This window comes from Centrocercus urophasianus, unplaced genomic scaffold (genome assembly GCF_019232065.1).
Source record: "Centrocercus urophasianus isolate 14NV4802_14NV808 unplaced genomic scaffold, USGS_Curo_1.0 seq_92, whole genome shotgun sequence".
NCBI lineage: Eukaryota > Metazoa > Chordata > Aves > Galliformes > Phasianidae > Centrocercus > Centrocercus urophasianus.
The window spans coordinates 21321-48142 of NW_024885555.1; the positions used below are offsets into that span (position 1 = coordinate 21321).

The 26822-nt window shown below is 43.6% G+C and overlaps 1 protein-coding gene and 1 long non-coding RNA gene across 2 annotated transcripts; one reads left to right on the forward strand and one right to left on the reverse strand.

Moving 5' to 3' along the window:
• The first annotated feature begins 77 nt into the window (after positions 1 to 77).
• Positions 78 to 8634, forward strand: LOC122171699. Its single transcript, XR_006172074.1, has 3 exons — positions 78 to 241; positions 4457 to 4581; positions 8129 to 8634. It is a non-coding gene; the product is annotated as an uncharacterized LOC122171699 (long non-coding RNA).
• ANKMY1 (ankyrin repeat and MYND domain containing 1) lies at positions 1173 to 24584 on the reverse strand. Its single transcript, XM_042839437.1, has 16 exons — positions 24548 to 24584; positions 23892 to 24038; positions 20830 to 21266; positions 19666 to 19882; positions 18711 to 18875; positions 16446 to 16504; positions 14985 to 15156; positions 14481 to 14621; positions 12565 to 12726; positions 11814 to 11921; positions 10262 to 10393; positions 9414 to 9527; positions 8080 to 8245; positions 6602 to 6668; positions 4416 to 4570; positions 1173 to 1443 (listed from the first exon to the last, which is right to left on the reverse strand). The coding sequence occupies exons 2-16, from the start codon at positions 24015 to 24017 to the stop codon at positions 1280 to 1282; spliced, it is 2385 nt and encodes a 794-aa protein (XP_042695371.1). The 5' UTR covers positions 24018 to 24038; positions 24548 to 24584; the 3' UTR covers positions 1173 to 1279.
• Positions 24585 to 26822: the final 2238 nt, after the last annotated feature.

The following is a 26822-nucleotide window of genomic DNA, read 5'->3' on the forward strand; positions in this document are numbered from 1 at the left end:
TCGCCGTCCTTCAGAGATGGCAGGGATTCTAACCAATCACAGAGTGACTTCTTAGCAGCACCCTGCTTTCGGTCCCCCATTGCACTTCCCGGAGCGGCAGCCAGACGGGGCCGGCAGTCACCCTTCCTTCCCCTTGACTTGGAGATGCTAAACAGAGGAACTGAGGGCGCCTTCACCTACCATCATTGGTTATGAGGAAAAACGAACAGCACAAATATGAGGAGGCCGTTTAACAGAACCAGTAGGTGCATCCACGATATATGCTCATCTAAGAATTCTCTCTTTGAAAGGTGATGGAATATCGCTGGTATCCATAATAGAAAGAGGCAAATGTAAGATTGTGCAAAGCCAACAAATGTGCTTTCGTTTGGTTACTTGGTCAGAGAGCTACCTGGAGGTCCTGATGGATGAAAAACTTAACATGAGCCAGCAGTGGCATTGCAGCTCAGAAAGCAAATGGGATCCTGGGCTCCATCAGCAGAGGGGTGGCCAGCAGGGACAGGGAGGTGATCGTCCCCCTCTGCTCTGCTCTTGTGAGGCTCCATCTGCAGCACTGCGTCCAGGGCTGGAGCCCCCAGTACAAGAAAGACAGGGAGCTGTTGGAGAGGGTCCAGAGGAGCCACAGAGATGAGCAGGGGGCTGCAGCACCTCCCCTGTGAGGACAGGCTGAGGGAGCTGGGCTTGTTCAGCCTGGAGAAGAGAAGCTGCGGGGTGACGTCATTGCAGCCTTTCAGTACCTAAAGGGAGCCTACAAACAGGAGGGGAATCAACTCTTTGAAAGGGGAGATAACAGCAGGACAAGGGGAAATGGTGTTAAGTTCAGGGAGGGAAGATTGAGGTTGGATGTCAGGGGGAAATTCTTTACAGAGAGTGGTGAGGAGCTGGAACAGCTGCCCAGAGAGGCTGTGATGCCCCGTCCATCCCTGGAGGTGTTCAAGGCCAGGTTGGATGGGGCCCTGGGCAGCCTGGGCTGCTGTGAGATGTGGAGGTTGGTGGCCCTGCATGTGGCAGGGGGTTGGAGCTTCGTGATCTTTGGGGTCCCTTCCAACCTGAGCCATTCTGTGATTCTGTGAAGCGTAACATGGATGTACCCACATCCCACACACACCAGTTCTGATGGTATGGAGCTCGTGTGGCATCACGGAAAGATGCTTTCTCTTTATTTCCTCAAAGCTTGTCAGACTGTGTCACTTTTAATCTTATTAGAAGTGGAGTACAAGGCAGAAAGAAAATGGCATTCAAACATGGCCATACAGTAGTAAGTGGTACTTGAAACAAGTCAGCCATTCTTCTGGTGAGTCTCTCTTCCACCACTCCTAACCTTATCCTTTCTTCTACCTCTCTTTTCTCCACCTTCTCGTCCATTTTTGCAAATGTTGTTCTTTTTGTGTTCTTTGTGACCTGCTGTGCTTGCAGATGGAAACATCTGACCTGTACTCTTCTCTGAAAATAAATAAATAAAGTGAGCTTTGGTTTGTTGTTTTTTTTTTTTTAATTAACCATAAACTGGATATAAGATTTGAGAATATTCCTATTTTGGTACAAGTGCATTGTTAACAGACAGCTGTCAATCCACTATTTGTACCTACTTACGTACCTATAAACTTCCCAGCAAACTGACCACATGCAGCTGATACTTGCTGCTTCTTGTAAGCATCTTAGAAACTGCTAGACCTGCTGCTAATGCTGCTAATTACTTCAGGACTTTGTTAAACATTGAGTTTTCCTCACAAGGTGCAAAAGAAATGCTAACTGTATTATCCCATAGTTAAAAGCACAGGAAGCAGAAAAAGGAAGCAGAAATCCAAGAGCAGAAAGCTCCTGGAGCAACAGACTGAATGGTTCAAACTGATGTAAGTTAGGGAATTTCACATCTTTTTATTTTGGAGAGAAGAAACAAAGAAACAAACAAAACAAAAATAAAAATAAATAAACCTTTTAACCTTGAAATTAACCAGAAAGGAACACAGTGTTTGAAAAGTGTTTTTGTTAGCAGTCCTCTCACATAAGCAAGCTTGTATGTTTTAATTATCACCGTTAACACAGATCTGGGACAAACACATTTAAAAATATAGCTGTAATTTTCCCATCAAAATAGGCATTGACATTCTCTCAATTTCATACTGAGAGTGGTCACAGCCATTAGTAAGGCCATCCCCTCCTCTTTGGCACCACTAGAACAGTGCATAAAGGCACCTCAGGATACACGGGATGGACCACATCGTCAGTGATTATAGGGGATGATTCTCTTCTACATAAACCTACAAATTACCATGAGAAAGGTGCCAAACAGCTGTGCAGTGAGGTCTGTTTGGTTGGGCATTTCAGTGAACGCCTTTACCAGAAACGTGGCAGATGGAAAATGCTTTATACAGCTCCAATGTTTAAGAATTGTTATTATATACGTAGTAAAATTTAATTTATTTGGTTTTGTTTCTTAAGAATGAATTGTAACTACTCTGTGAGGTAGGAGAGGCTTGTTTTGCTTTGTTTGATGGCAGTTACAATGTTTTGGACAATTACAAGAACCGCTCCAAACAAAACATCACTGGAAAACGTTGAAATAATTTTCTGGATCTTAGGCTCCTTTTCTTGGTGGGAAAAGTAACAAATTCACTGGAGAGTTCTTGCTCCTCCACTCCTTGAAAATGTAGTTTGCTGTTGGATGGATTAGTTCAGGTCTGTACAGGATTCACCGACCACACTGGGGTGGTGTGCTTTGCAACTGTTTTTCTGTATCTCCTTCAGAACATTTTATAACAGTAATTCGTTCTTCAGACATAAACGGCTCTGGTGTGTGGCACCAGAGTCACTATTTCAAGTGTTCCCAAGGTGATAAAAGACTGAAAGTATCAAACTATGAACAACAAACATGTCACACTCTACTGCTACCCTAAATCAAACCGTTCCCCATTCTATCTATACGCTTTCTCGTCTTCCTACTCCCATCATATCTCATTTCTTTCTCATCACAAAGCACAGTATGACTGAGATCAGAAGAGGCCACTTGAGCTGGCTGCCCAGGGCTCCGTCCAGGCCAGGGTCTGATGCCCTCTCAGAATGGAGACAACCTCTCCAGACAACCTGTATCACCACTTGTCCACCCTGACAGTAAAAACGTGTTTTCTTGTGTTCACATGTCATTTCATGTGTCTTGTGTTTCCATCACCTCTAGTCTTGTCACAGTGAAGAATTTTTCATATTCATTAAGTCTTATCAGGTATTTCTACACATTGATGAGATTCCACTACATCTTCTTCATATTGAGGACAGTGAATCTCACATCTCTGCCTCTCATCACAGCACAGACACTCCAAGCCATTAATCACCCCAGTGGTCCTTTGCTGGACTTAGTGCACTGAGTCCATCTTCCTTGCACAGAGGAGCTCAAAACACAGGTACCTTCATCCCAACAGGATTTCAGCCATGCTGAGCAGGGATTCTCCTCTCTCAACGTGCTGGTGATGCATTTCCCAACACAGCCCAGTATGTTCTTGGTTTTCTTTGCTGCTTGTCCCCAGAATGGCCCTAAGGTCCTTTTCTGAAGAGCTGCTCTCCGTCTGGTCACCCCCCTGCACTTACTGGCTCATTGAGTTGTTCCCCCCAGACGCAGGACTTTCCTTCATTGAATTTCATGAAGTCCCTCTCTTCCTGTTCCACTAGCCTGTCCAGCTCCTCCTGACTAGGAATGCACCCATTTACATTGGCAGTCACTCTTCCCAATCACACGCAGTTGCTGAAGGCACACACTGTCACTGCGGCCATTAACAAAGATGTTCAATACTATTGGCCCCAAGTCTGTGCCAGTGGTACAGTGCTCCATCCAGACTGTTTGATGCTGGTCACTACACTCTAGGCCCAGTCATTTTGTCAGTTTTCAGTCCACCTTGCTGTCTGCTTTTCTAACCCAAACTTCAATAGTTTGTCTGTGAGAAGACTGTTTGCTACAGAAGCCAGTGTCAAGAGCCTTAATAAAGGTGATGTAAACAACCTCCTCTGTTTTCCTCTCATCCACCCAAGCTCACTGTAAGAACCTATCAGTCTGGTTAGGTGTGATTTCCTGCATTAAATCCTTGCTGACTGGAAATCCACACATCTGGAGGTTTCCAGCATTAATTGGCTCCACAAGCTTCACAGGGATTGAGGAGGGTGACTACCTGTTCTCTCCTCCCTGAAGCCACATCAGGTCCCCTCCAACCAACCACCCTGTGATTCTGTGCCAATCTTTTACTGCTTCTGTTGTGGGTTTGCGTAGTCTTAAAGCTGGTGGTTTTCCAAAACATTCAAGTGAATGTTCTTATTTAAATTTCTACATAAAATGCAACTGAACAGTTCATTCAAAGGAAGGCATGCCCAGGTTATTATTACATATACACAAATCACCATGCTGACACAGCAATGGTGATTGAACCTACCCAGCAATCCTGAGCACTCACGACTGTGTCGTTCATTCCAGGATTTCCTTCTGCAAGCCTCACTGCAAGTAAAGACCTCATAACAGCGTTTGCAGGGTGACAGCTGGACAGCAACAGAACGTCCGCACTGATAGCAGTACTTAAAGATGGGCAGCCTGGAACAAAGGTACTTGTCAAACAGAAGTACATTATTGTTCTTTCTAGCCTTAGTCCTGACAATTATTCTGCAGTTGAAATATAAAACAAAGAGTACTTGGGCTGAGGCTGCTGGTGGGACTAGGAAGCAGACTGCTGGATCTAATTGCAAGCTGGGCTCTGCTCTTACAGGTTCTTTAAAAATTTAGGAACTCTTTACAGCACACAACTCCTTAGCATGACCTGTCCAAGCCAAACAGTTCTGTGCTTGTGAAATCTGACAGGACTAGATGTAAGATAAAGCCAAAGGCTCTTCATGCAAAACCTTTCATTCCTGTGATACAATTTTCTTAAAAGCTAAGATACATCTGAATACATCATAGCTTTCACAGGCAATACTGAATATATTTTATATGCTACCAATTTATTACAGCCTTCCAGCTATGTGATACAGTCTCTATTAGAAACACTGCTTTATCCCTGCACAGCAGCAAGCAGGTTGCACTAACATTTCACCTCTGCCAGTAAGTCAGTGCTGACTTTGTAAAATCTTTGTGTGCTTTAACCTTCCAGATTTTCTGTTAGTTCTTTTTATGCCCATGCTGGACACATTGGACACATGTCCAACCTGCTGGCTTGCCTGGGCCATGCTAAGTGAAGAGGAATTGTCTGGGGCCACATATAAAATACATAGTTTGCTCCAAAAGTAATGCCTCCTATTTATTTCCCTGGAATCTACAACAGATACAGTGAGCACAGTAACACTGTTTGATAGAACAAATTATCAGTTACGAAACACAAATTTTCAACATAGTCACCACCATTAGCTCTGCATTTTTACCAGTGATGAACAAGAACCTGTATGCTGTGCTTGTATAAAGCTGCACTGGCAGAGGTGACCACTGTCACTGCCACCACTGCTGAAATGCACCACCCACCCCTCACTGTGCTCACATCCACTGCTCACATCCCCTCTTTGGTCTCCATCATTGTTCACAAGCATCAGTGAATGGCACTCACTGGCATTTTTTCTTCACAGAGGAATTCAATTCCACATGTTTGCTCCATACACACTCCCATGTCACGCACCATTCTGTCACACTGCCCCTCTGCTGCCATCTGTCACACAGCAACAACACAATAGGATATTGATGGGAAGATTCAGCCTCTGCTGCCATCCCACCAACATCTGTTACTGGTCTTGTGGGCAAACATAAAACAGGAGGCAGTACTTTCAGAGCAGTCCCCAGATGCAATCTAAAGTATATGGGCAAGAGAATTTATTTTCTTTATTAAAACATAAAATGAGAAAGCTACAAAGCCGTAAAACTAGTGGGATATGTGATCTTGTTTTTCTGAAACTAATGTCAGTCTGGTTCAGTGGCAGTAGCTGCAGTTCTCATTTAGCTCTCTTGGTCGTCAGAGATATTTAATCTCATTTTATTCTTCTTGTACCCTTGAGAACAGCTGTTCATAAAAGTATGTACTGCCAAAAAGCAATGACATCAATAAGGCTGACTGTGAAGTGGGGGGTTTTCTCTCTGGTAAGAGAGGGCTTACAACATTTGGTAAAGAGATGAGATCAGATTTTTCTTCCAGTTGAATATCTGATTGCAAATCTACACATTCCATTTGAAAATTTGCATGTCATGTGTTCATGTCAACTGAAAATGGAGTTGCAAAAACACACACAAAAAAATGCTTTTTCTTGACGGTCTTAAAACATCTTCTCAAATTCCTGTATCAAAATGGAAAGCATGGCTGCGTATTTCTTAGCATTTGCATGGTACTCTATGGTACTGATGACTCAGTTTAAAAGATGCAGATATGCTGCTTCCCACAAGATGACTGAATATTATGCCAACTCTTGTGGTAGAATCTGAAGATGGAGTGATGTGATCAGGACAGAGAAAAAAGGCAACTGCAGCTGATAAGACTGAATAGATGAAAGAAAAGTTATGAAAGACAAAAATGGCAGTGCTTGGAAAATATCAGGGCGTGTTATTTTTGACTAAGAACAGTAAATACTTGCATGCATATCTGTGTCCTACCTTCCCTGTTCCTCATGATGGTTCCTCTCTTTGTTCTCTGAAGCACATACATGAATGGCTGAATCCACTACAACAACATGACAGAGAGGAGACCAAAATCAGCGTTGCTACTAGAGAAATAGAGTATTAGTCACAAAATCAACCTCTGTTAAAAATCTGGGGCACCACACACTACTTGGTGAACTGTCTACTGCATAAATCTTGAAGATACTGAATACAAAGCATCTCTTGTCAGTGAATCATAGAATTATTTAAGTTGGAAAAGACCCTGAAAATCATCAACTCCAACCATCCAATTAAACTACTAAGTCCATCACTAACCATGTCCTGAACATCACTGCGCTGTTAATAATACCTCCAAGCAGAGCGACTCCACCACTTCCTCAGGCAGCCTGTTCCAATGCTTGATTATCCTTTATGTGAAGAAATTCTTCTTGTTATCCCACTTAAACCAACCCTGGCACAACTTGAGCCTATTTCCTTTGCATCCTATCACTGTGTGGGAACAGAGATCAACCCCTACCTCACCACAACCTTTCATGGAGTTGTAGAGAGCCATAAGGTCTCCCCTGAGCCTCCTTTTCTTCAAACTGACCCATTCCAGTTCTCAGCCATTGCCCATAGATCTGTGCTCCAGAACCCTCACAGCTCCATTGCCTGTCTCTGGACGTGCTCCAGGGCCTCAACGTCTTTCTTGTAGTGAGGGGCCCAAAACTGAACACAGTACTCAAGGCGCAGCCTCACCAGCGCAGAGTACGGAGGACGCCTGGGCACACTGCTGTCTCACGTTCAGCCCCAGATCCTTTTCCTCCATGCAGCTTTCCAACCACTCTGCCCAAAGCCTGTAGCGATGCATGGGGTTGTTGTGGCCAAAGTGCAGGACTTGGCACTTGCTCCTGTTCAACTTCATCCCACTGGCCTCAGCCCAGCCATCAGCCTGTCCCAATCTCCCTGTAGGGCCTTCCCTGCAAAGTTTGTGACTGCAAAGGTAACAATCTGATATTCAGATGTCACTTTTCAAGTGTGATACATCTGCCTCAAAGACTGGTATCGGGAGCTTATAAGCCTCAGGAAGTGCTTGAGAACTAGTGAGGAAGACCATTTAGATTATCTTAACTTGTATATATTCATTGTCACTACTCTAATCAATACATTAATTAGAGCATTAGAACAAAAGAGATGCTAGGAAAGCAAGCTCCTTCAACCACTCATTAATAAATGGTAATAGATCTTCTATAGGAATCTACCAGGTAGCACCAGACAGTCACTAAGCTCATACTGAAATTTCTTCCTCCGTGCCTTTTTTGCTCCCTTTGGTGTTTGCAGGAACCCCAAACATTCTCCTTACCAAATATGTCAGCACAGTTTTTACCGAGTTCCTTTTTCAGGCAGCAAAACCAGAACTATAACAGTAAATTCCTCTTCACACCTGTTAATGCCACTCTTCATCTCGAAATACTCTTAAAGCCTTAACTAACATTTCTTGGACCTTCTCAGCTCTTCTTGATCCCACTCTTTCTCTTTCAGAATGACGCGCTCACGGAGCTTTGCTGTAATGTGCTCTAGCAGTGCCTGGCGTGCTTGAACAACTTCCTGCTCAGATGCTGACAGCATGTGGTACGGTGTGTTAGCAATTCTCCTGTCCTGAAACATAGTGTGAGTTAATCCACTGACGTATGGGAGCATTAAATCTAACGCAATTTTCTCAAAGCTACACCAAGCCATTCCAAAAGCACAGCACTGTCCCTAATAGATCCTGGCTAGGAGCTTCACGTGTGATGAGGGGCACGGGACATGCCCAGGTCTGAAGTTGTGGTGTTGTGCTTATCAGTTTGAACTAAAACAGTTTTCAAACGTTTCAATAAGGTGGAAGCTGCCCTCATCTTGCAGAGCTCCTCTCCCAGCACCTGTGAAAGTGCTGAGAAGCTTCCTGGAAATGGAAAGACATCCAGAGGGTGCTGCTTGCCCACTGTTATGTTTCTCCCTAAAAAAGCTATATATATGTATATGAATAAAGGCAGAATTGCTTCCAATTGGAACCATCAAAGAATCCTTGACTTTTTCAAAGCTTGTTTTCTGAAACAGGTAGGCCAGGATAAAAAGAATCCAGCAGAAATGTGTTCACTGCAAGATTAGTAAGTACAAGCTTTTACTGCAGTAAAATCCCTTTTGAAAGGAACTAATGAATTACTGAGTTTCACTCTGTTTCTTGTATGTAGTAAATAAATAAACTCATTTTGTTTAGCAAATATACTTAGAAGATGTTATAGATAATATACAACATACATATGCATACATACGTATCTTAACATATGTTTTATTTAATTCCCTTATTTTTTAAATTCATTATTTTAAGGTTTGATTGATAAGGCATTTTCATAACTTGTAACACACTTCAAGTTATTATCATAAATATGTACTATATATTATTATTATTTATATGTATAATACCATGTTATATATAATAATCATATATATAGTACATCACAATACCTTCTCCTGATTTCATTGTAGCCTCACAGAAACAGATGTGACATTTGTGTTTAGTTTCTCAATGTATGATTACATTTAACTTTCTCCAATTCAGTTCCGAATGGAGTGTTGTTGTAACAATTATCTGCACAGGCAAAATGCTTAAGAGAACATTCAGACTTGAAATGGTGAATAGTTCAGAAGCAATGAAAGGAGAAAGCAAATTTCCATTGAGCATTTTCGAAGGCTGCCCTAGACAAACTGTGAGGATGAAGCAGAACACATATCTGAACAGATACAAAGAACACTGCATTTTTCAAGACAGAAATGTAAGTCATACCTGATAATATTTATAATAGGCAAAGTCAACAGCAGTTCCCACAGCTTTTGTATTTCCCTCCTGAAGAGTCACTGGTGCAAGGATATCTGCGCCAGCTTCAAGCAGCTTGTCAACCTGAAGACAAGAAACCATTGCACATCCCAGCAAAAACAAAAGCTCCCAAAAAAATCTCCTTCATGCTATGTCTAAAGAGACAGGACTGATTATCAGAGCTTAACATCTATTTGTAAGATTGCTCTGTGCATCAAACCACACATTTCTTCTGCTCCATTAAAGCTGTTCATCAATTGATGATCTAAACATGTTTTCTAAGTAAAGCCTTCTTGCAGGCAGTTGCTATTTGCTTCTGGATATCTCAAAATCCTGCATTCTGAATGAGATCAGCTCTGTGCTTCCTGGGGTGAGAAGAAAAGTTCCAACTTTCATACACACAAACACTGCCATTGACCTTAATGTAGAGAGAAAGTGAAGTCACCCCAAGTGGGATTCCCCTATCCACAGTCGCACAACACACCTCTCTCCATGTGAATGGTGTGTTTATAAACAAGGAAACAGATCTTACAGAGCTGTGGGTTCTACAGTAATCCTATTTGCCTTTAATGACATTTTTTCTTTTCTAAACCAAAAGGTTGTCATCCTCTTCAAACACAAAAACAAATGGCCACACAGATACCCTGCTCCACAGGACAGGAACAGGCAGTGTTAGGAATACATGTATATGAACTGTTCTTCATATATATCAACTGCTTATTACCCATTAAAGAGAAAGGGAATTAAATGCACGTGATAAATATCATTGATTTTTCTGAATCCTACGAGGAAGACAAAAAAAAAAGACATTTTCTCACCAAAGCAATCCTCTGTGCTGCTGTTCTCTGGCGTTCATATGTGGTACTGACAGCTGCACAGAGGGCACTTTCCACGGCTCCACTTAGTGGCAGATTTGGGTCAGCCCCATGTTTGAGGAGTTCAACCACTGCCTGCAAAGGTAAACGTTACGAATTAGTGGCTGAGGTAACCATTTTTGGCAGCTCCACAGCAGGAAAGTGAGATCCTAGCCACATCAGCCAAGGCCCTGGAGCTTTAGAGTACACCTGGAACATCCACTAGTATTTGTCACAGAGCTGGGACGTGCACTCAGCACTGCTAAGGCCACAGAGTCCAGTTCTGGGCTCCCCACTGCAGGAGACACGAAGCTCAAGGTGTACCTGATAATAGATATGTAATATCTACATTATCATGCAAACATAATTTATAGTATTATTGTCATGTTGTATTATTAATATTATTATTTAAATATGTTTATCTATAAATAATAGATAATGTCTATAGACATTACAGACAATAATATCAAAGTCTTTTACCGATGTATTTTTAGACATTAGTGTGTGCACAATGAGGTTGAATCCAAGCTCATTCCAGTGCCAATACAAGAACACACAATACAAGGCACAAATTGTAACAAAGGAGGTTCCATCTGAACATTAGGGAGTAATTCTGGGCTGTGCAGCTGCTGGAGCACTGGCACAGGATGCCAAAAGGGATTGTAGAGTCTCCCCACTCAGAGATCTTCATAAAACATCTGTAGGTGGTCCTGGGAATCCTCTTCTGTGTGTCCCTGCTTGAGCAGGAAGGCTGGAGCAGATGTCCTGCAGGTCACATCCAACCTGAAGTGCTCTGTGCTTGTACATCCACCTGGACATAGAGCTGTGACCACATCTCTGACTGCGGCCATCCAGCCGACTCCTGACCCACCGTACAGTCAACCTTTCAAATCCATTTCACTCCAACTTAGAGACGCGGATGCTGTCAACACACACATCTGCTTCATTACCTGGTTTGGATGTACATCTGTTGCACCACGGTGTCAGCTGTGGACCTGCCCCAGAATGGGCAGAGGAAAGTCAATTCCTTGCTCTGGGAAGATAGTTGCTGAATTCTACTGTGTGAACTACAAACCTTATTTGTGGAATGCTTAGTCTCATTAGCACCAAAATCACTTTTTGAAGTCTGATCATTGATCTTTTCACTTATCATCATATTTCACATATCACCGACGTCTACATTTTTGTCTTCTACCCAGGAAGAAGTGTTTTGATATTTGGTTGAATCACTCTGGGCAGGGAGATTGCACGTTAGATGATTCTCATGAATTCACAAACATGAACACATTTATCAAAATATTAAGCCCTTCTGAATTCTACCCAAGTATTTGTGGCTACCTCATTCTGTAGTCAGTAGTCATTTCAGCTCACGAAACACCCATGGGTTTAAAAGAAAAGTAAAAACATTATTCTTGCTAGAAATGTACACTGGCAAGCTCTGTGTAGCCTGGCTATCAGAGAAGGCCTACAGAAACAAGGAAGACATCAAAAACTGAAGATGCTTTGAAATGCCCACCAAGTCATTGCCGCTGGCAATCGCTAAGGAAAGTGGCGAATGGCCGCTCCACAGCGTGTTTGGGTTTGCCTTGTGCTTCAAGAGGAGGCGGATAACGTCTCTGGCATGCTTTGTAGGTAGGTGGCATGGAAAAAAGAAGAAACAGAACATAGTGAAGCCAACTTTTTAATATCAGATCAGCATCATAGTAATAGAGTAATTAATTAAACAAGCTGCAAAAAACACACTTAAAGCTTTCACAAATTGTGGTGTTACAGCAGAATTACATATCCGTTTTCTTCAGATTGAGAGCCCAAGCACAGTAGTGTCAAACATAAACAACCAGATTCCCAAATGTCATTAACCCTGCCACCAGAGGGAATATGTAGGTTTGCTTTCTAGGAAGCACACATCCCTTCTCTCATATACCACTCTCCAAGTGCATGCATCCTAAATCGATGACAAGAATCTTACAAAATCAAATTTGCAGAGGCACATGCCAAAACTAAGACTGCCCAACTTCAAATCGGCCCCGTGGATGATAAAAGTTTATGGCCAACTAACAGATGGTAATTTGAGTACAGGAGTTTCCCATGTCAAATGGTACTTCACAGTTAAATAAACTTTTTCACCTCACACATGAATAGATTTATGATCTGCACAACACTGATAGTTCAGTAGGAAAAGAATTTATTCCTGGAACTCAAACACCAACCTCAGAGATGAAATGTCTTCACTGCCAAAGTTTGTGACTCAGATGCTGTGCTCTTACCTCACCGTTGCCCTCTCTTTGGCATGCAATATGCAGCGCACTCCTCCCACCTTCTTCTGGAACAGGACCGTTATAGGAGGAAAAGTACTCTTGTGGTGGTCCTGCTTCATTTTTCAGTTGCCAAGAGACATCAGCTGACAAGCTGGCTTCTTTGTCTTGAGGCTGAGAAACCAAAGTGAAATCATCTGCCTATTTGTAACAGAGTTTAAAGACAAGTTAACAAAAGTAAGCCTGTCTGGTAACTCATTGGTCTGGATCTTAAATATAGATAAGACTCATTCCCTACAAAATCCACTGCTCCCCTTTTTCTGCTTTCTTCATTCGGTTTTCATCTGCCAGACTGCTTTAGGAGTGCACTCTAAAGAGTGCAGTAAAACCACTGAAGGAGTCTATGGAAAGAAAATTTTAGAGACAGAATAACTTACTGGGCCAAATTCTATCGTGTGGGATGCAGGAAAAAAGAAGCTAGCTTTTAGGCACAAGGGGGCTTCCTTGAGTCAAATTCATTCCAATGTCATTCAATTCAGGTCTATAGGCTCACCAGACCAATACATATATATAGATGATATAGGTATATATGATATGTATATACATGTATGTGTATGTATATATGAGAAAGCAAATCTTACCTGCACAATGTCTGGGCATTCTGCAATTGAATAATATTTCTACTTACAGATAAAGTATAGAAATACAAACTGAAAAAGCCAACTAAATCTCCCTGTGCTACAGACATTCATCTTAGTCCTTGTCACAGCCAAATAAATGTTATCAAACTAGTTACACAAGCTGACTCCTTTTTAAGTGAATGAGACCTGATGGTATGCTAAGGAGCTGGACAATGCCCTTACAAGACCCTGCTTACCTCTGAGGAGACATTACTGAGGACTTACAAAAAGAAAACACCACTTTTATCTCATGGGCAAGGCTGAAGGGATCTCCAGGCTGGACAGCCTCACCTCAGCATATGGGAAGCTGATGGAAAAATCTGAAAGGCTATCTCCAAACATATTCCATATGGGGAGCAGTCAAAATAGCTTTGCAATGGGGAGATCACACCTGACAAATACGTCCTTCTACAATGAGATGAGCAGCTCAGTGAAAGATAAGAAAACACTCACTGTTCTTTACCTTGACTTTAGCAAGGCATTCAGTACTGCCTCAGACAAGAGAGCTGGTTTGTGATCAGCAGCATGACATCCAGCAGTGCTGTGCCCCAGGGCAGATACTGTAGAGATACCCCTAGGGTAGATACTATAATAAAGCCCTAATGACCTCAATGCTGGGACAGTGTGCATGCTCTGCAGGATGATATAAAACTGCAGAGTGGCTGATAAAGCAGGCAGTGCTGCTGCTGTTCTGAGGGAATTGGACAGTCTGGAGAACTGGGCAGAGGGAACCAGTACATCATGGAGGCTGAACAGATGGAAATAAAACCTTCTAGAGCAGGACCTGGAAGTCCTGGTGGACAACAAGTTGAACTTGAGCATACATGCACCCCTGCAACATAGGTCAGCAGCACCCTGGGCTGCATCACAAAGAACGTTGCCACTGAACAGACTGTCCACAGAAATTGTCCTTGGAAATACTGAAAAAACAACAGGTCTAGATACTGAGCAACCTGCTGCAACTTTGAGCAGGGGTACTGAACTACACAGTCTTCAGAGATCCCTCCCAATCTTTCAACTGTTCTTATAATAAAAATCACATAATCATAGAATTTAAAGTAATATCTCTAGTAACAAATGCAAATCAATATTATCAACTTCACATGACATTTTCTTGTTTTTTAAAAGCTAGTCCAGTAAAATGCAAAGACTTCTCTGCAAGAAGGAAGGAGGCTCAGTTCCCTGCTTATGTCCTCTGCAGTCTGAACTTGAACAGGTGAAAGGAGATGAGATGAGAGAGAAACTGACCTCATCTGGACCATATACCTCATTTCCATCTTCTGCCCTTGCATCAAGATCTAGGGCACAACTCAGGAGGTATTCTGTTATCTGGACTCCTTCCTCCCCAGGAATAGAGGCAGCTATGTGAAGAGGAGATAAACCCTGGAACTGAAAACACAAACACAGCATTAAGACTCCTGTTTATCATAGAATCATAGAATCCTAGAATGGCCTGGGTTGCAAAGGAGCACAGTGCTCACCCAGTGCCAACCCCCTGCTGTGTGCAGGTCACCAACCAGCAGCCCAGGCTGCCCAGAACCACATCCAGCCTGGCCTTGAATGCCTGCAGGGATGGGGCATCCACAGCCTCCTTGGGCAACCTGTGCCAGTGCGTCACAAGCAGGACTCAAACAATTTTTTGTTTGAAGAACAATCTGTTCAAACAGTTTGAAGAACAGTCCAAGCTCACTCTTCACCCATGCTGTGTCTCACTGACAGTCACACACACTGTGAATTACGATCCAGTAAAACCTTGGATGGAAGCCGCACATCAGCCCTGGCTCCCTTTTCCAAGAGGAATTTCACTGCCTTTGCATCAGCAGCTTTAACAGCAAAGAAGAGAAGGTGTGATGGGACCCAGGAGACATTGGGATCTGCACCTCGCCGAAGCAGCAGTTGGATTGTTTCCCATCTCTTCTGTTGCCTAAAGTTGACATAAAAAAAAACACCAGAATAACTACTACACTAAGATGAACCACAGGTAATAGAAATGAAAGCTGCCACATTGCAGAGGCAGTACGTGGCATCACAACTACCCTACACCAACACCCACTGTTATGACCTGAAGAAGTGTACCTCAGCCCTCTGAGCTAAAGGAGCAGTTTGCTAAACAGCCCCTGTGACCATGAGAAGTCTTGAGTGGGAACAGACAGGCAAAACTAGGCAAGATGCTCTGCACCTCCATCAGGTACTCACTTGTGACTGGAGTTTTTTTAAATCACAGAAGCAGATTTCCTGCTTCCTGGAAGGTTCTTTCCTCAGTCATACCTCACTCATCTCCCTAAGGAATCAAGGCTGTAATGTTTCCCTTGATCAAAGATTGGTACAACAGTTAGGCTAGACTAGGACCAGTATTTCCTTGACATACAACTATCTATACATCCCACAAAAAAGCCTGACACAAACACTTTTTTTTTTTTTTTTTTTTTTAAAGGCAAACAGCACTTGGAAGTCACCCAGAAACTCTACTGCAAATCATTCTCAGCAAAGACTCATCTTTTCAGGCATGGCATTAAATAAGCTTTGCTCAATTCAGTGGATCTTTATATACTAATCAACATCAGGTAATATACACAATATTTCAGACAAGACTCATGGAAAGACGTGCCACAAAAGGAAGGAGTCATGGCCAATGTCAATCAGGAGGTTTCAATTTGGGATTTTTAAGATAGCAGAATTATCTATGGCAACATAAAACACAACACAAAAATGTCATTATGTTTGGTGACTGCCAGCAAAACAGAAGGGAGAATGTGGCCTTTTCCAGGATACACATAGCAAAAATAGTTGTGCCATATTTCAGTCAATACAAATGAACAGACACTTGCATAAAATAACCATTAAGTTCATATGGAGTCAAGACTTTGAGTGAATTAATTATTTTCCTTCCTCACATCTGCACTACATTGCACGTGTCATTGCATACTTAGCAGCTCTTCACGTCAAGCTAACAAGAAACCTTGTGTCACCCAAGCATGAAGATCTTTGCTTCAGCAACACTTTTCAACTGCAGTCTCTCCTGCTGCCAGCCTGAACTATCAGTGTATAAACAGTGAGTGCCTTCTACAGCATGAAAACAACATTTACTCATTTATACATATAAAAAAATAGCATTCCCTGCAATGGATGCACCCTTCTGTGAAATACTATTACTACTCTGTACAAAAAGGTTTATGAGAATTTGTCTGCTTACACAGTAAGTGCAAGACTTACTCTGAGGTTACGCTCCCAGCCACACTGACTGCTTCTGAGGGTTCTGATCGTTTGTTCCACTTTCAAAGATTAAAAAAAGAAAAAAGAAAGAGGTTACAAAAATAAAATAAAAGCAGGGCAGCATAGAGTTAAAATAGAATATGGTCGAGAGATCTTTTAGAAGTAATTTCTAGTTAATATTAAAAACTAAGAATAATACTTAAACACAGTATTCTTCTTGCCGACTTTCTTGGTGACTCAAGTACATACAGAAAGATAAAGCTTCCCCCAGCATCCACCACCTGGCTTTAAAGAAGAAAAAAACTCATTGAAATAAAACAAGACACAGATTTTAAACCTGCATTTGTTTGCATGAAAACTTTAAAACTAGGAGCTACTAAACTGGTGTTTCCAGATCTGCAGGTATTTAACATTTAACAACTCTGTCAGTGACACGGACAGTGGGGCTGAGTGCACGCTCAGCAAGTTTGTGGTTGATACCAAGCTGAGCAGCTCACACCTCCACACCACAAAGGTCACCCTGATGTTCAGATGCATCCTCCTTTGTCCCAGTTTGTGCCTATTGCACCCTGTCCCGTCCATGGGCAGCACTGAAATGAGCCTGGAACCAGCCTTCTCTGCACCCTGCCTGCAGGTATTTGTGTATGTTGAGAAGATTCTCTCTGTGCCTCCTCTTCTTCAGGCTGAACAATCCCAGCTTCTTCAGCCTCTCCTTACAGGAACGCTGCTCCAGTCCCTTCATCATCTTGGTGGCTCTCCATTGAACTCTTTCCAGTATGTCCATGTTTCCTTGCATTGGGGGCCCCAGAACCGGTCACAATGCTCCAGGTGCTTTGGACAACTTAACTGGTGGCTGGCAACCCTGCTCTCAGCAAGTTTAAAACTAGATGATTTTTAAGATCCCTTCCAACCCATACCACAATATGATTCAACACAGAAAAAAAAGTGAAAGCAACGTGCGTTTTTCTTGCTGAATCTCAAGAGACAGTGACAGGCACAAACAAACACAGAAAGATCCTCTCTCTATCCCAAATTACTTGGTATTATCTCTAAAATGAGAGGTAATAGTTTCACATTTATTTTTCTGTGAAGCTTTGAGCACCTGTTGTATACTCATCTCTCACTCTCCTTCTTCCTTTCCCATAAAAATAGTGAGACTTCAGCAGTGAACTACCACTCAGACATCCTCTTGTAACTGGAACAGGGACTTCAGAACATCCAGGGATCATAGAATCACAGAATCATTTGAGTCTGAAGGGGCCTTTGAAGGTCCCACTGTCAATGCCATCGACGAAGATGTTAAAGAGCACCAGTCCTGGTACTGAGCCCTGAGGGACACCACTTGTCACCAATCTCCATCCAGATACTGAGCAGAGACCACCACTCTCTGAGTACAACCTCACAAACATTCCTCATCCATTGAACAGCCCACACACCAAATCCAGATCTTCCCAATCTGGAGAGAAGGATGTTGTGAGGGACCACGTCAAAGGCCTTTCTTTGTCCAGATAGATGGTATCAGTGTTTCTTCCCTTGTCCATCACAGAATGCCACAGGTAGGTGTTGATTTCCACAGAAGCTTCCACAGGATATGGGCCAGTACCTCTCTAGTTTATTTTGAGCATCTCAGCACCACTCTTCCATTTTCAGCTTCCACTGAAATACTTCCAACACCATGCAGTTCCTACTTGCCTAGTCCCCCTTCTTATCCATTTTCTCATCCTGGCTGGTGATTCCAGACATCCCCGTTTTCATTTTCGTTTTTATTTCCAGGTTTGCACTGTTACAAAATGCATACTCCCAGAAGATTCAGAGCAGGTGTTTTTCTTTGCAGCACACGGATTGGAGTTTTCCTTTTGTGATCCACCCCATAGCAATCAGACTTCTGACAAGCTTTTTGCTTGCCACCTTAATGATCCAGCACGACTCCATAGTACCAGGCGACCCACCTGTCTCCTATTGTTCTAATTACATTTTTGTAATTCCCACTAATTAGCTCGCTGCATCTTCACTGTCTGTAACACCAAGCAAACATGGCCTCACATATCTGTTATTGATACAATGCCTTATTTTGCTTGCAGAGAAAGCTTGTTACTAAGCCAAGCCTTTTAACTTCAGAGTCAGTAGTGACAGGAAGGATTACTATGCATCATTAGAGTGCAAAATGCAAAAAAAAATCATTTTTCCTACACAGAACTTGAAAGAGCAAGCTTACAGCCTGAGGATATAATACATTATGTTTTGTCAAATTAGACAGAAACAAACCTGGTAACAGTGCAAGCTCCTCTCAGCAATGTTGTCCTTAAAAGATTCTCCTGGATAATAGAGAATAAAGCACATGGAGAGAGCAGATAATCCCTCATCGCTACACTTATTCACATCAGCTCCACTGTCAAGAAGCAGATTCACAATATCACAGTGGGAATGAACCTGTAGAAGGGAAAAATCCATACTTGCACAGTTCTAGCTTTAGACATTGAAAGCATTGACAATAGTTTTTAAATAGTGCTTTACACTGTTCAGCTAATTCAAATGTATGTTTTCCACAAAATAACATATACAATATAGAACCATGTCTTACAGGGTTCAAACTGTGCATCTTTCAGCTAAATTCTGTCCTCAAGTATACGCTTGCCCTTATTTCTTTCTTCTTTCTGAGAATGAGGGAGGATTTATGTACAGAAGGAGACCAAGATGTCTACAGAAAAACAGTGTTCTCAATTATTATCTTGATTTTGGAGCAATTTGTAATGAATGCCAAGTATTCCAGTAACTGAAAAGGGCACGAATAAAAAGATTAGGGGTGGATTTCATGCCCTTCCTACAGGAATTGAAGTTGTGCATGCATGGATTCTAGCCACTATTGCTTCTCAGCAAAAACAAAACAAATCCACCTGACTCTGATTTCAGCCAGGAGAAGAAATAAGGGCACAGTTCTAACGAAGAATGTAGATCCAATGCACAGCTATAACATGAAATCAAACCTGGCGTTTGAAGCCATCTCTAATACTTAATGAAGGACTTCCTTTAGATTATTTATTCACAGTGGGGTTTGGCATGATACCAATCACTACAGGCACTACTCATGCCACCCTCTTTTCTGTTTTTCTTGTTTACTGAGCATTCCTTTCATATTCTGTAACAAAACAAGACCAACATGTTATTCAGCCTACTATAGCAGGAATGTTACTGTGCAGTAGAACCATGCTTAGGGTCTTACAGCAGCAGCAGCAAGTGCAGTGTATCCCCGTTTATCAGCCACATCTGGATGAGCCAATCCATTCCTCAGAACTGCACAGACTCCATCAAAATCTCCTCTTGCTGCCTTCTCAATTAACTGCTTTGAGGCAAGTTCCCTGGGGCCTGGATGTCCATAATTACAGCGGACTCCTCTGAGAATGAGCTTCATATCTGAAGAGAACTCTGCTTGACAGTGCCTAGAAAAAAGAGCGAAAAAACCACTGCACATTGAAGCACGCAGGTATTCCCTGACCACAAGGGCAGTTCAAAATGTGATGGTAAGAAGGACGGACAAATCAGACCAGCAATCATTTTAAGATCCATTTCAAATAGCATAAACCTGCTGAAGGCAAACCAGAGTACAGGATGCTGGCAGCAGCATGTAGACTGTAATGAAGAGGAGTTCAAATATCCAGCCACCAAACATCTACTAAAAGAAGGAAACAAAATCTAACTTCCAATTATTTCAATGAACCAATTAGTTACACACACTCTTGACATCAGTTTACAATTAAATTTCCATCACTTGCAGTAACTAGGACTATGAAATATGCACATGCAGCCTGTGTTTCCATCAACAAAGCAAACAGCAGACACTCTGCCTGTCCGTGCAGTACTCCCATGTACAGCACCAAGTTAGCTGTTAGCCTAGCTGCAGCATATTTTATATTGCCTTGAGGAGAACAAGAGTCAGGATGCCCTCCAAAAGGTATCAGTGCCCAGATTCCCAGTTCTTTTGAAAAGCTGACACTGTTCTCCTTCATATTTACATCTTTGCAGAAAACACTGCTCTCAAAAGAGACGTGGTCATTCCTCGCAGGTCTCTACAGCCTTTGCCTCCCTGTTGCTATCAAAACTGGACTTCCAGTAATTTCACAAGCAAATAAGTAATCAGACTAATTTTATAGATGTTAGCCAGAAGAAAATCAACGCTTAACTTAATGAATGACATTTAATTTAATTTGTGAGCTAAGAGATGAATACATTATTTGTTGGTTTTGTTTAAAAATTCAACTTGTAATCTCAAGGCCATAAAAAACATCTGGTGCACTGTATTCATGCAATATAAATTTGAAAATAATGAATATTTGTAGATAAAAAATGCTAACAATCCACATACCATAAACAAATCATCAAGCATTACCTGTGCTTATAAGCATGCATTTGTATCCTAACTAGCAAAGGAGTTCCATTTGCAATAGGCCAGAGGTCTTCTTCAGGCAGCTGTTTGGTGTTCTCGAAGTAATGAGCATCACAATCTTCCAGGAAAGAGTGAGTCAAGGTAAGATGATCCATGTTACAAGAATATGCAAGGACTCCTTCAGGGAAAATATCCTTGTCATCAAAAGGAAGATGTTTGTAGCTACGGAGGAAAGGATCTTCCTTGACAGAAATATACTTCTTTGGAGAACTGTCATCAAAATATCTGCAATGCTCTGGATAATCCAAGACAGAAAAAGAACCAGGTACTTCAGTACACAGTTTAATGAGATGATTTGCAAGCCACAAGCCAACGTCCTGACAGCCATCTGGATAGCTCTCAATCCCCGGTCCAAATCGCTGGTCAGATTTGTACAGTCCCTTAGGAAACAAGTGAGCTCATTAGTATCAGAGATCAAACACATCACACAACAGTCTGTTATACAACTGATCTGGCTAGTTCTGACCCTGCTGGACCAGTTCCTGTTGACACAGCAATAATAGCTGAAGCCATTCTGAACTTCAAAGCCCCCACATTCACTTGGGCACATTCAGTGGCAAACAAATCTTCAAGCTCACAAGCAATGGAAGGCCCTAACAGTGAGATACAATGTTTAGATTAAATACCCTGACCACTTTGTGCCCAGCCAAGATTTTCTTTTAATTTATTCAATGAGTAAATGGGGATTCATTAGCCAGGCCAGGATAGATTTTTATCCAGATTTTCCAAACAGAAACCAAGCACTTCTGATACACATCTGCACTGACATGGAAGATAGAATTGATAGCAGTTTATTTTCTTACAATGGTAACTAACAAACATGGTAGGAGACACCAACAGAATAGACTTGGTCACAAAACACTAGAGGAGAGGAGTTTTAATCTTCCCACAACGGTACCTCAGTTTGGCTGTGACACTGGCAGGCAAGTGTAAGGTCTGACGGAAAATCTCCAAGAACTGTTTCAATGCCTCCATCACTGGGGCACTGCTTACCAGAGAAAAGTGAACAGAAATTGTGTTCTCAGCTGGCAGCTGGAATATGAAAACAGAAGTGCTTGCTGAAGAGCGTGCAGAGTACATCAGAGGGTGTGTACGGCTCTACCCAACGCAGACCTGAGCTAATTCTCCTGTTCCAAGAGACACCTACATGACTAACATGATAAGGGACAGAGCTTCTGTGACCTCTGACTCAAATGGAGGAAAGGGTCAATGCTACACTTGCATGCAAGTGCAAAAGTTGAATTCCCCCATTCCTACCTTGTATGCAAACTATGAACGCAGATCTTTATCAATGACAGACATTGGAATCAAGTGCACCCTCAGCAGTTTGCCGACAACACCAAGGTGAGTGGCACAACTGATACAACAGCAGAAAGGGATGCCATCCAGAGGGATCTGGGCAGGCTTGAAAACAGTGTAAACCTAATGAGGTTCAACAAGGCTGAGTGTAGGGTGCTGCATTGGGTCGAGGCAATGCCAGGCATTTATACAAACTGCGGGAAGATCTTCTTGAGAGCAGCCATGCAGAGAAGGACGTGGGGGTCCTGGAGGGCACAGAGCTGCACACGAGCAGCAGTGTGCGCCCGCAGCCCGGGAGGCCAGCAGCACCCTGGGCTGCACCAACAGAGGGCTGGCAGCGGGCAGGGAGGGGATTGTCCCCCTCTGCTCTGCCCTCGTGAGGCCCCATCTGCAGTACTGCGTCCAGGCCTGGGGCCCCCGGCGCAGGAAAGACGTGGGGCTGCTGGAGCGGGTCCAGAGGAGGCCACGAGGACACTCAGAGGGTGCAGCACCTCTGCTGCAAAGACAGGCTGAGGAGCTGGGGGTGCTCAGCCTGGAGGAGAGCAGGCTGCGGGGAGACCGCATTGCAGCCTTCCAGTTCTTAGGGGGAGCTTATGAACAGGAGAGAAATTAACTCATTACACGGGTAGATAGTGACAGAACAAGGAGGAATGGTTTTAAACTAAAGGAGGGGAGAGTTACATTAAATATCATTTATATTAAATATTAAATATTTATATTGAATATTAAATATTTTCACTGAGAGGATAGTGAGGTCCTAGAACTGCTGCCCAGAGAGCTGTGAGTGTCCCAATTCTGGAGAAGCCCAAGGCCATGGATGGTGCCCTGACACTCTGATCTACTGTCTGGTTTAGTGGTTGGTAACCCTGTCTGCAGCTGGAGGTTTGAAACTCGATGACCTTGAGGTCCCTTCCAACCCAAGCCATTCTATGGGTCTACGACTTCCCTTTAATTTAACCCAAAAGAATCTCAAAATCTCAACAATCCTGATCTGATCAGGTTGTGACAGTAAGGCATGAGCATTACCAAACTGAAGCAGCCTCATGCCTCTGCATCATACATATTGCTCACGGCAGGCTCATCCTGAGTTGCCACAATACCAGAACAGCTATTTGGAGTAAAAAGGCTCCAGAAAAAGTTAGACAAACTGTCTAACTGTAAAGAAACACGAGAAAAGAACTGACTGCCAACAGTACAGCTCTAAGTACGGCTACAACCTGAAGCTTCTCTATTTGCCTCCTCAGATTGTATGTTATCTACTGAAATTAAAGCTCTCCCAAATCCATAACTAGTAATACATCATCAATATTCAGGAAAAAATAAATTGCTGTTATTGATCAGCTCCCCATTGAAAAGACTGTACAATGGGAGGATTATTTTCCTCTACTCTAGGCTTTTCAGTAATACCTTGTGAGAAAACAAAGGAATGTAAGATTTTAGAAGACACCACATTCACTCCTTCAAGATTTTCTTATGCAAAAGTTCAGTACAACTTAAGGTGAGCAGTTGAAAAGAGCACCCTAATTCACAGACCAAAGCATGAAGCTTTTGTTCTAAGCAAGAAAACCACTAAGAGCTTCAGAGGGCTGTTTGGAAAAAAAAAGAGAGAGAGAGAAACATAAAAGAAAGGAAAAAGAAACTCCATTTTCCTGTACTTACACCGACTTTGAAAGGAGCAGAAGTCAAAATGGTAGGACAGCAGTTACCTGAAATGTTCTGCCATCCTTCCATTCCTGGGTCGCATAGCCTTCTACGTGGCCAAGATAGAACGCTCCTCGGAGTTGGGAGCCATCAGGACAGTAGCAAATGCCCTTTCCATGGCGATGGCTCATGTAGAACTGCCCCACATATGTCTGTGATTCAGAACAGAGGAAAAGTCAAGAATGATTTAACCGAGAGGACAGAAATAGGTCATTATTCAGCTCTTACTGGACTAACAAGGGGCAGTAAACTGAAACATGGAGAGATTTCAAGATCTCAACAGATCTCAAGTCCATTTTACTCACAAGCTTCAAAATTCGGGCAGAACTGGCCAGAATTGCCCCAGCCAGCAGCTGCTGCACCAAGCAGCCCGCAGTACTGCGTCACCACGGAACGACTCGGGACTTTTAAAAAAGCACAGATGATTGCTGCTCATCTGCATCTCCAACCTGCATGCAGTCCGCAGCTGCAGCTGAAGCCGCTGCAGATCCAACCTTTAGACACCACGCGCTGTGTAACGAATACAGCTGCTACTCCAAGAGACTTGCTCCTCATCAGCAAGCAGCGGTGAAATTTCACATCCCAAGCGAACAGTAATCATAGAACGAAAGGGACCAACGGCTGTCACCGGCAGCTCCGGCACCTCCCGCGCCCGCAGTACCTCGCAGTGCCACCGCCGCTCCTCGGCCGCGGGCGGACCGTCCGCCATGGCCCCCGCTGCGGCACGGCGCGTTGCCGCGGAGACCGGCGGGGCGTCCGGAACGGCGGCGGCCCGTCACCTCAGAGCGGGACCGGGCCGCGCGGCGGTCCTGCGGAAGCCGTGAGGCAGAACGCGGCGCGGAGGGAGGAGGCGGGGCGGCCCGGGCCGTGTGTGTGTGACTGCAGAAAGGGCAACGGCTTCAAAGTAAAAGAGGGGAGATGTAGAGCGTAAGGAAAAAGCCCTTTAGCGTGAGGCGCTGCGCGGAGAGGCGGGGTGCCCCATCCTGCAGACAGGCCGCTGGGGCTGTGAGCTGCCGGCTGGCACCTGGTGGCTGCAAGGCGCCCACGGCCAGCGGCGGCTGGCATGGCACCGTGTGCCTCACGCAGCCTGTCCGTCTTCCTGCTGTACGCGGTCCTTTGGGCCGGGCCAGCTGGTGTGCGGGGGGTTGTAGGTCCGGGCCGGGGGATCGGGCGGTCGGGAGGCCTTCGGGTGCGCCTTGGGGGCGTGCGGTGCGGTGTGCGCACAGCAACACGAGTTGGCGCGGGCAGAGAATTGGGGCGGCAGGAGGGTCTGGGGCCAGGGCTGCTGGAGGAGGCTGCCTTCCCGCTTCTGAGCACAGCAGCTTGGGCTTGTTTTGTTCCTATTTCATCTTCTGAGTTATTCTGAGTTACAGTGACTCGTGTGACACATTTTAAATCTGTAATGCATTCACTGCGTTCAGAAAACAGCTGCCCAAAGAGGGCAGAAAACTTTGTCTCCCAAAGAGGGATGGTATTTTGGGTGATTGTAGTGTTTTTAGGCACTGTGAGTCTAAGCAGAGACTTAAGGGCAAGAGGGGGAAAAATTGCAAGTGGAGTCATTTTTCCTCTTGATGAAGAGCAAGCAGAGAAAGAACGCCCTGTGCCTCCTCTTTAATTAAACAGACCCTTTTGTGGCAGGATTCCATGGTGCACACGAGCAGCGCAGGAAGTCAAGCACTGCAGATCACTGGGTTGCGGGCTGTTGGCCTGGAGAGGTCACAGCGATTCAGAACATATGTCATCTATGTCTTAAGCAGTGCTGCTCCTAGGATGCCATGGGCTATCTTATTTGAGAAGCCAGCTCGTACATTTTTCTGTGAAAATGGTCAATCTGAAATGAATTTACAGTAAAACAAACAGGAGGTTTTCCTTAGCCTCCACTGAGCACTAAACCTGTGAAACAAGCTTTAAACAAAACTCTTAAGCTCTTTATCAGCTTTTGTATTTCCTTTGTTTTTAATGAAAAATACACACTTTCAGTTTCCAGAATATCAGCAAAGAAAAAGGGCTTGGGAGTTACCTTTCCACAGTTTGGGGTTCATCATAGCATGGAGGGTTAAAAGCTGCCTCTGCCTACCTTACAGATAACAACTTTGCCTGTTCTACCTGCTCCTAGATGTTAAAAATGGAATGAAATAGAAAATACCCAGCTGAAGCAGAGTTTCACAAAGAGGCTGGTAGAAAAGGAACCACTAAAATGAAAGCCTTTCTTGTAGGCAACCTCTGTTTATCACCACAGGGAGAATTAAGCAACGGCTCCATGACAGCAGCTCTCAGAGGAAGCGAAGCAAAGCAAATGCTCAGCAAGGCCACGCAGCTGGCATGCAATAACTGAGAGATATGTGTCCTAACTGACTCCTGAAATGAGGAAACCACTGTGTCCTGAACAAACAATTTATGGAAATGTGGGGAAAGGAAGATGCAGGTTCAAGAGGATGCTTTATGTTCTAGCATCACTGCACTGCCTGGATGCTCAGTACAAAGACGTGCTACAGCAGACATCATTGGAGGGCAGTTATGTGGGCACCAGTCAAGACCAGTGAAACCACCAGCCCACCCTTCTGATAGCACAGAACTTCCGTTGAAGCTTTCCTGGGAAAGCAGAGTGACACTTTGTTCAGCAGCACAGCATGTGAAGCCAAGGATATGAGCAGGAGGAGATTCCTCTTTGTTTCCCTGCATTTTCTCCCCCTGGTAAGCAAAACTGTCTTGAGAAACTCTGCCACTTACCTGTGCCTTTTTGGAGCCTCAGGATCTCCTGGAAGCTACGATGCACATCATGTGCAAACCAAAGGCACAGCACAGCCCCTAGCAGTGAAGCACTCGAGCACTTGAAGACACAATGCAGTTACAAAACTTAGAAGCAGAAAGGCAAAACCAAGTAACATCCTTTGGAAAAAACTGCTTAGTTTGGGCAAATGTCCCCAGCACAGATG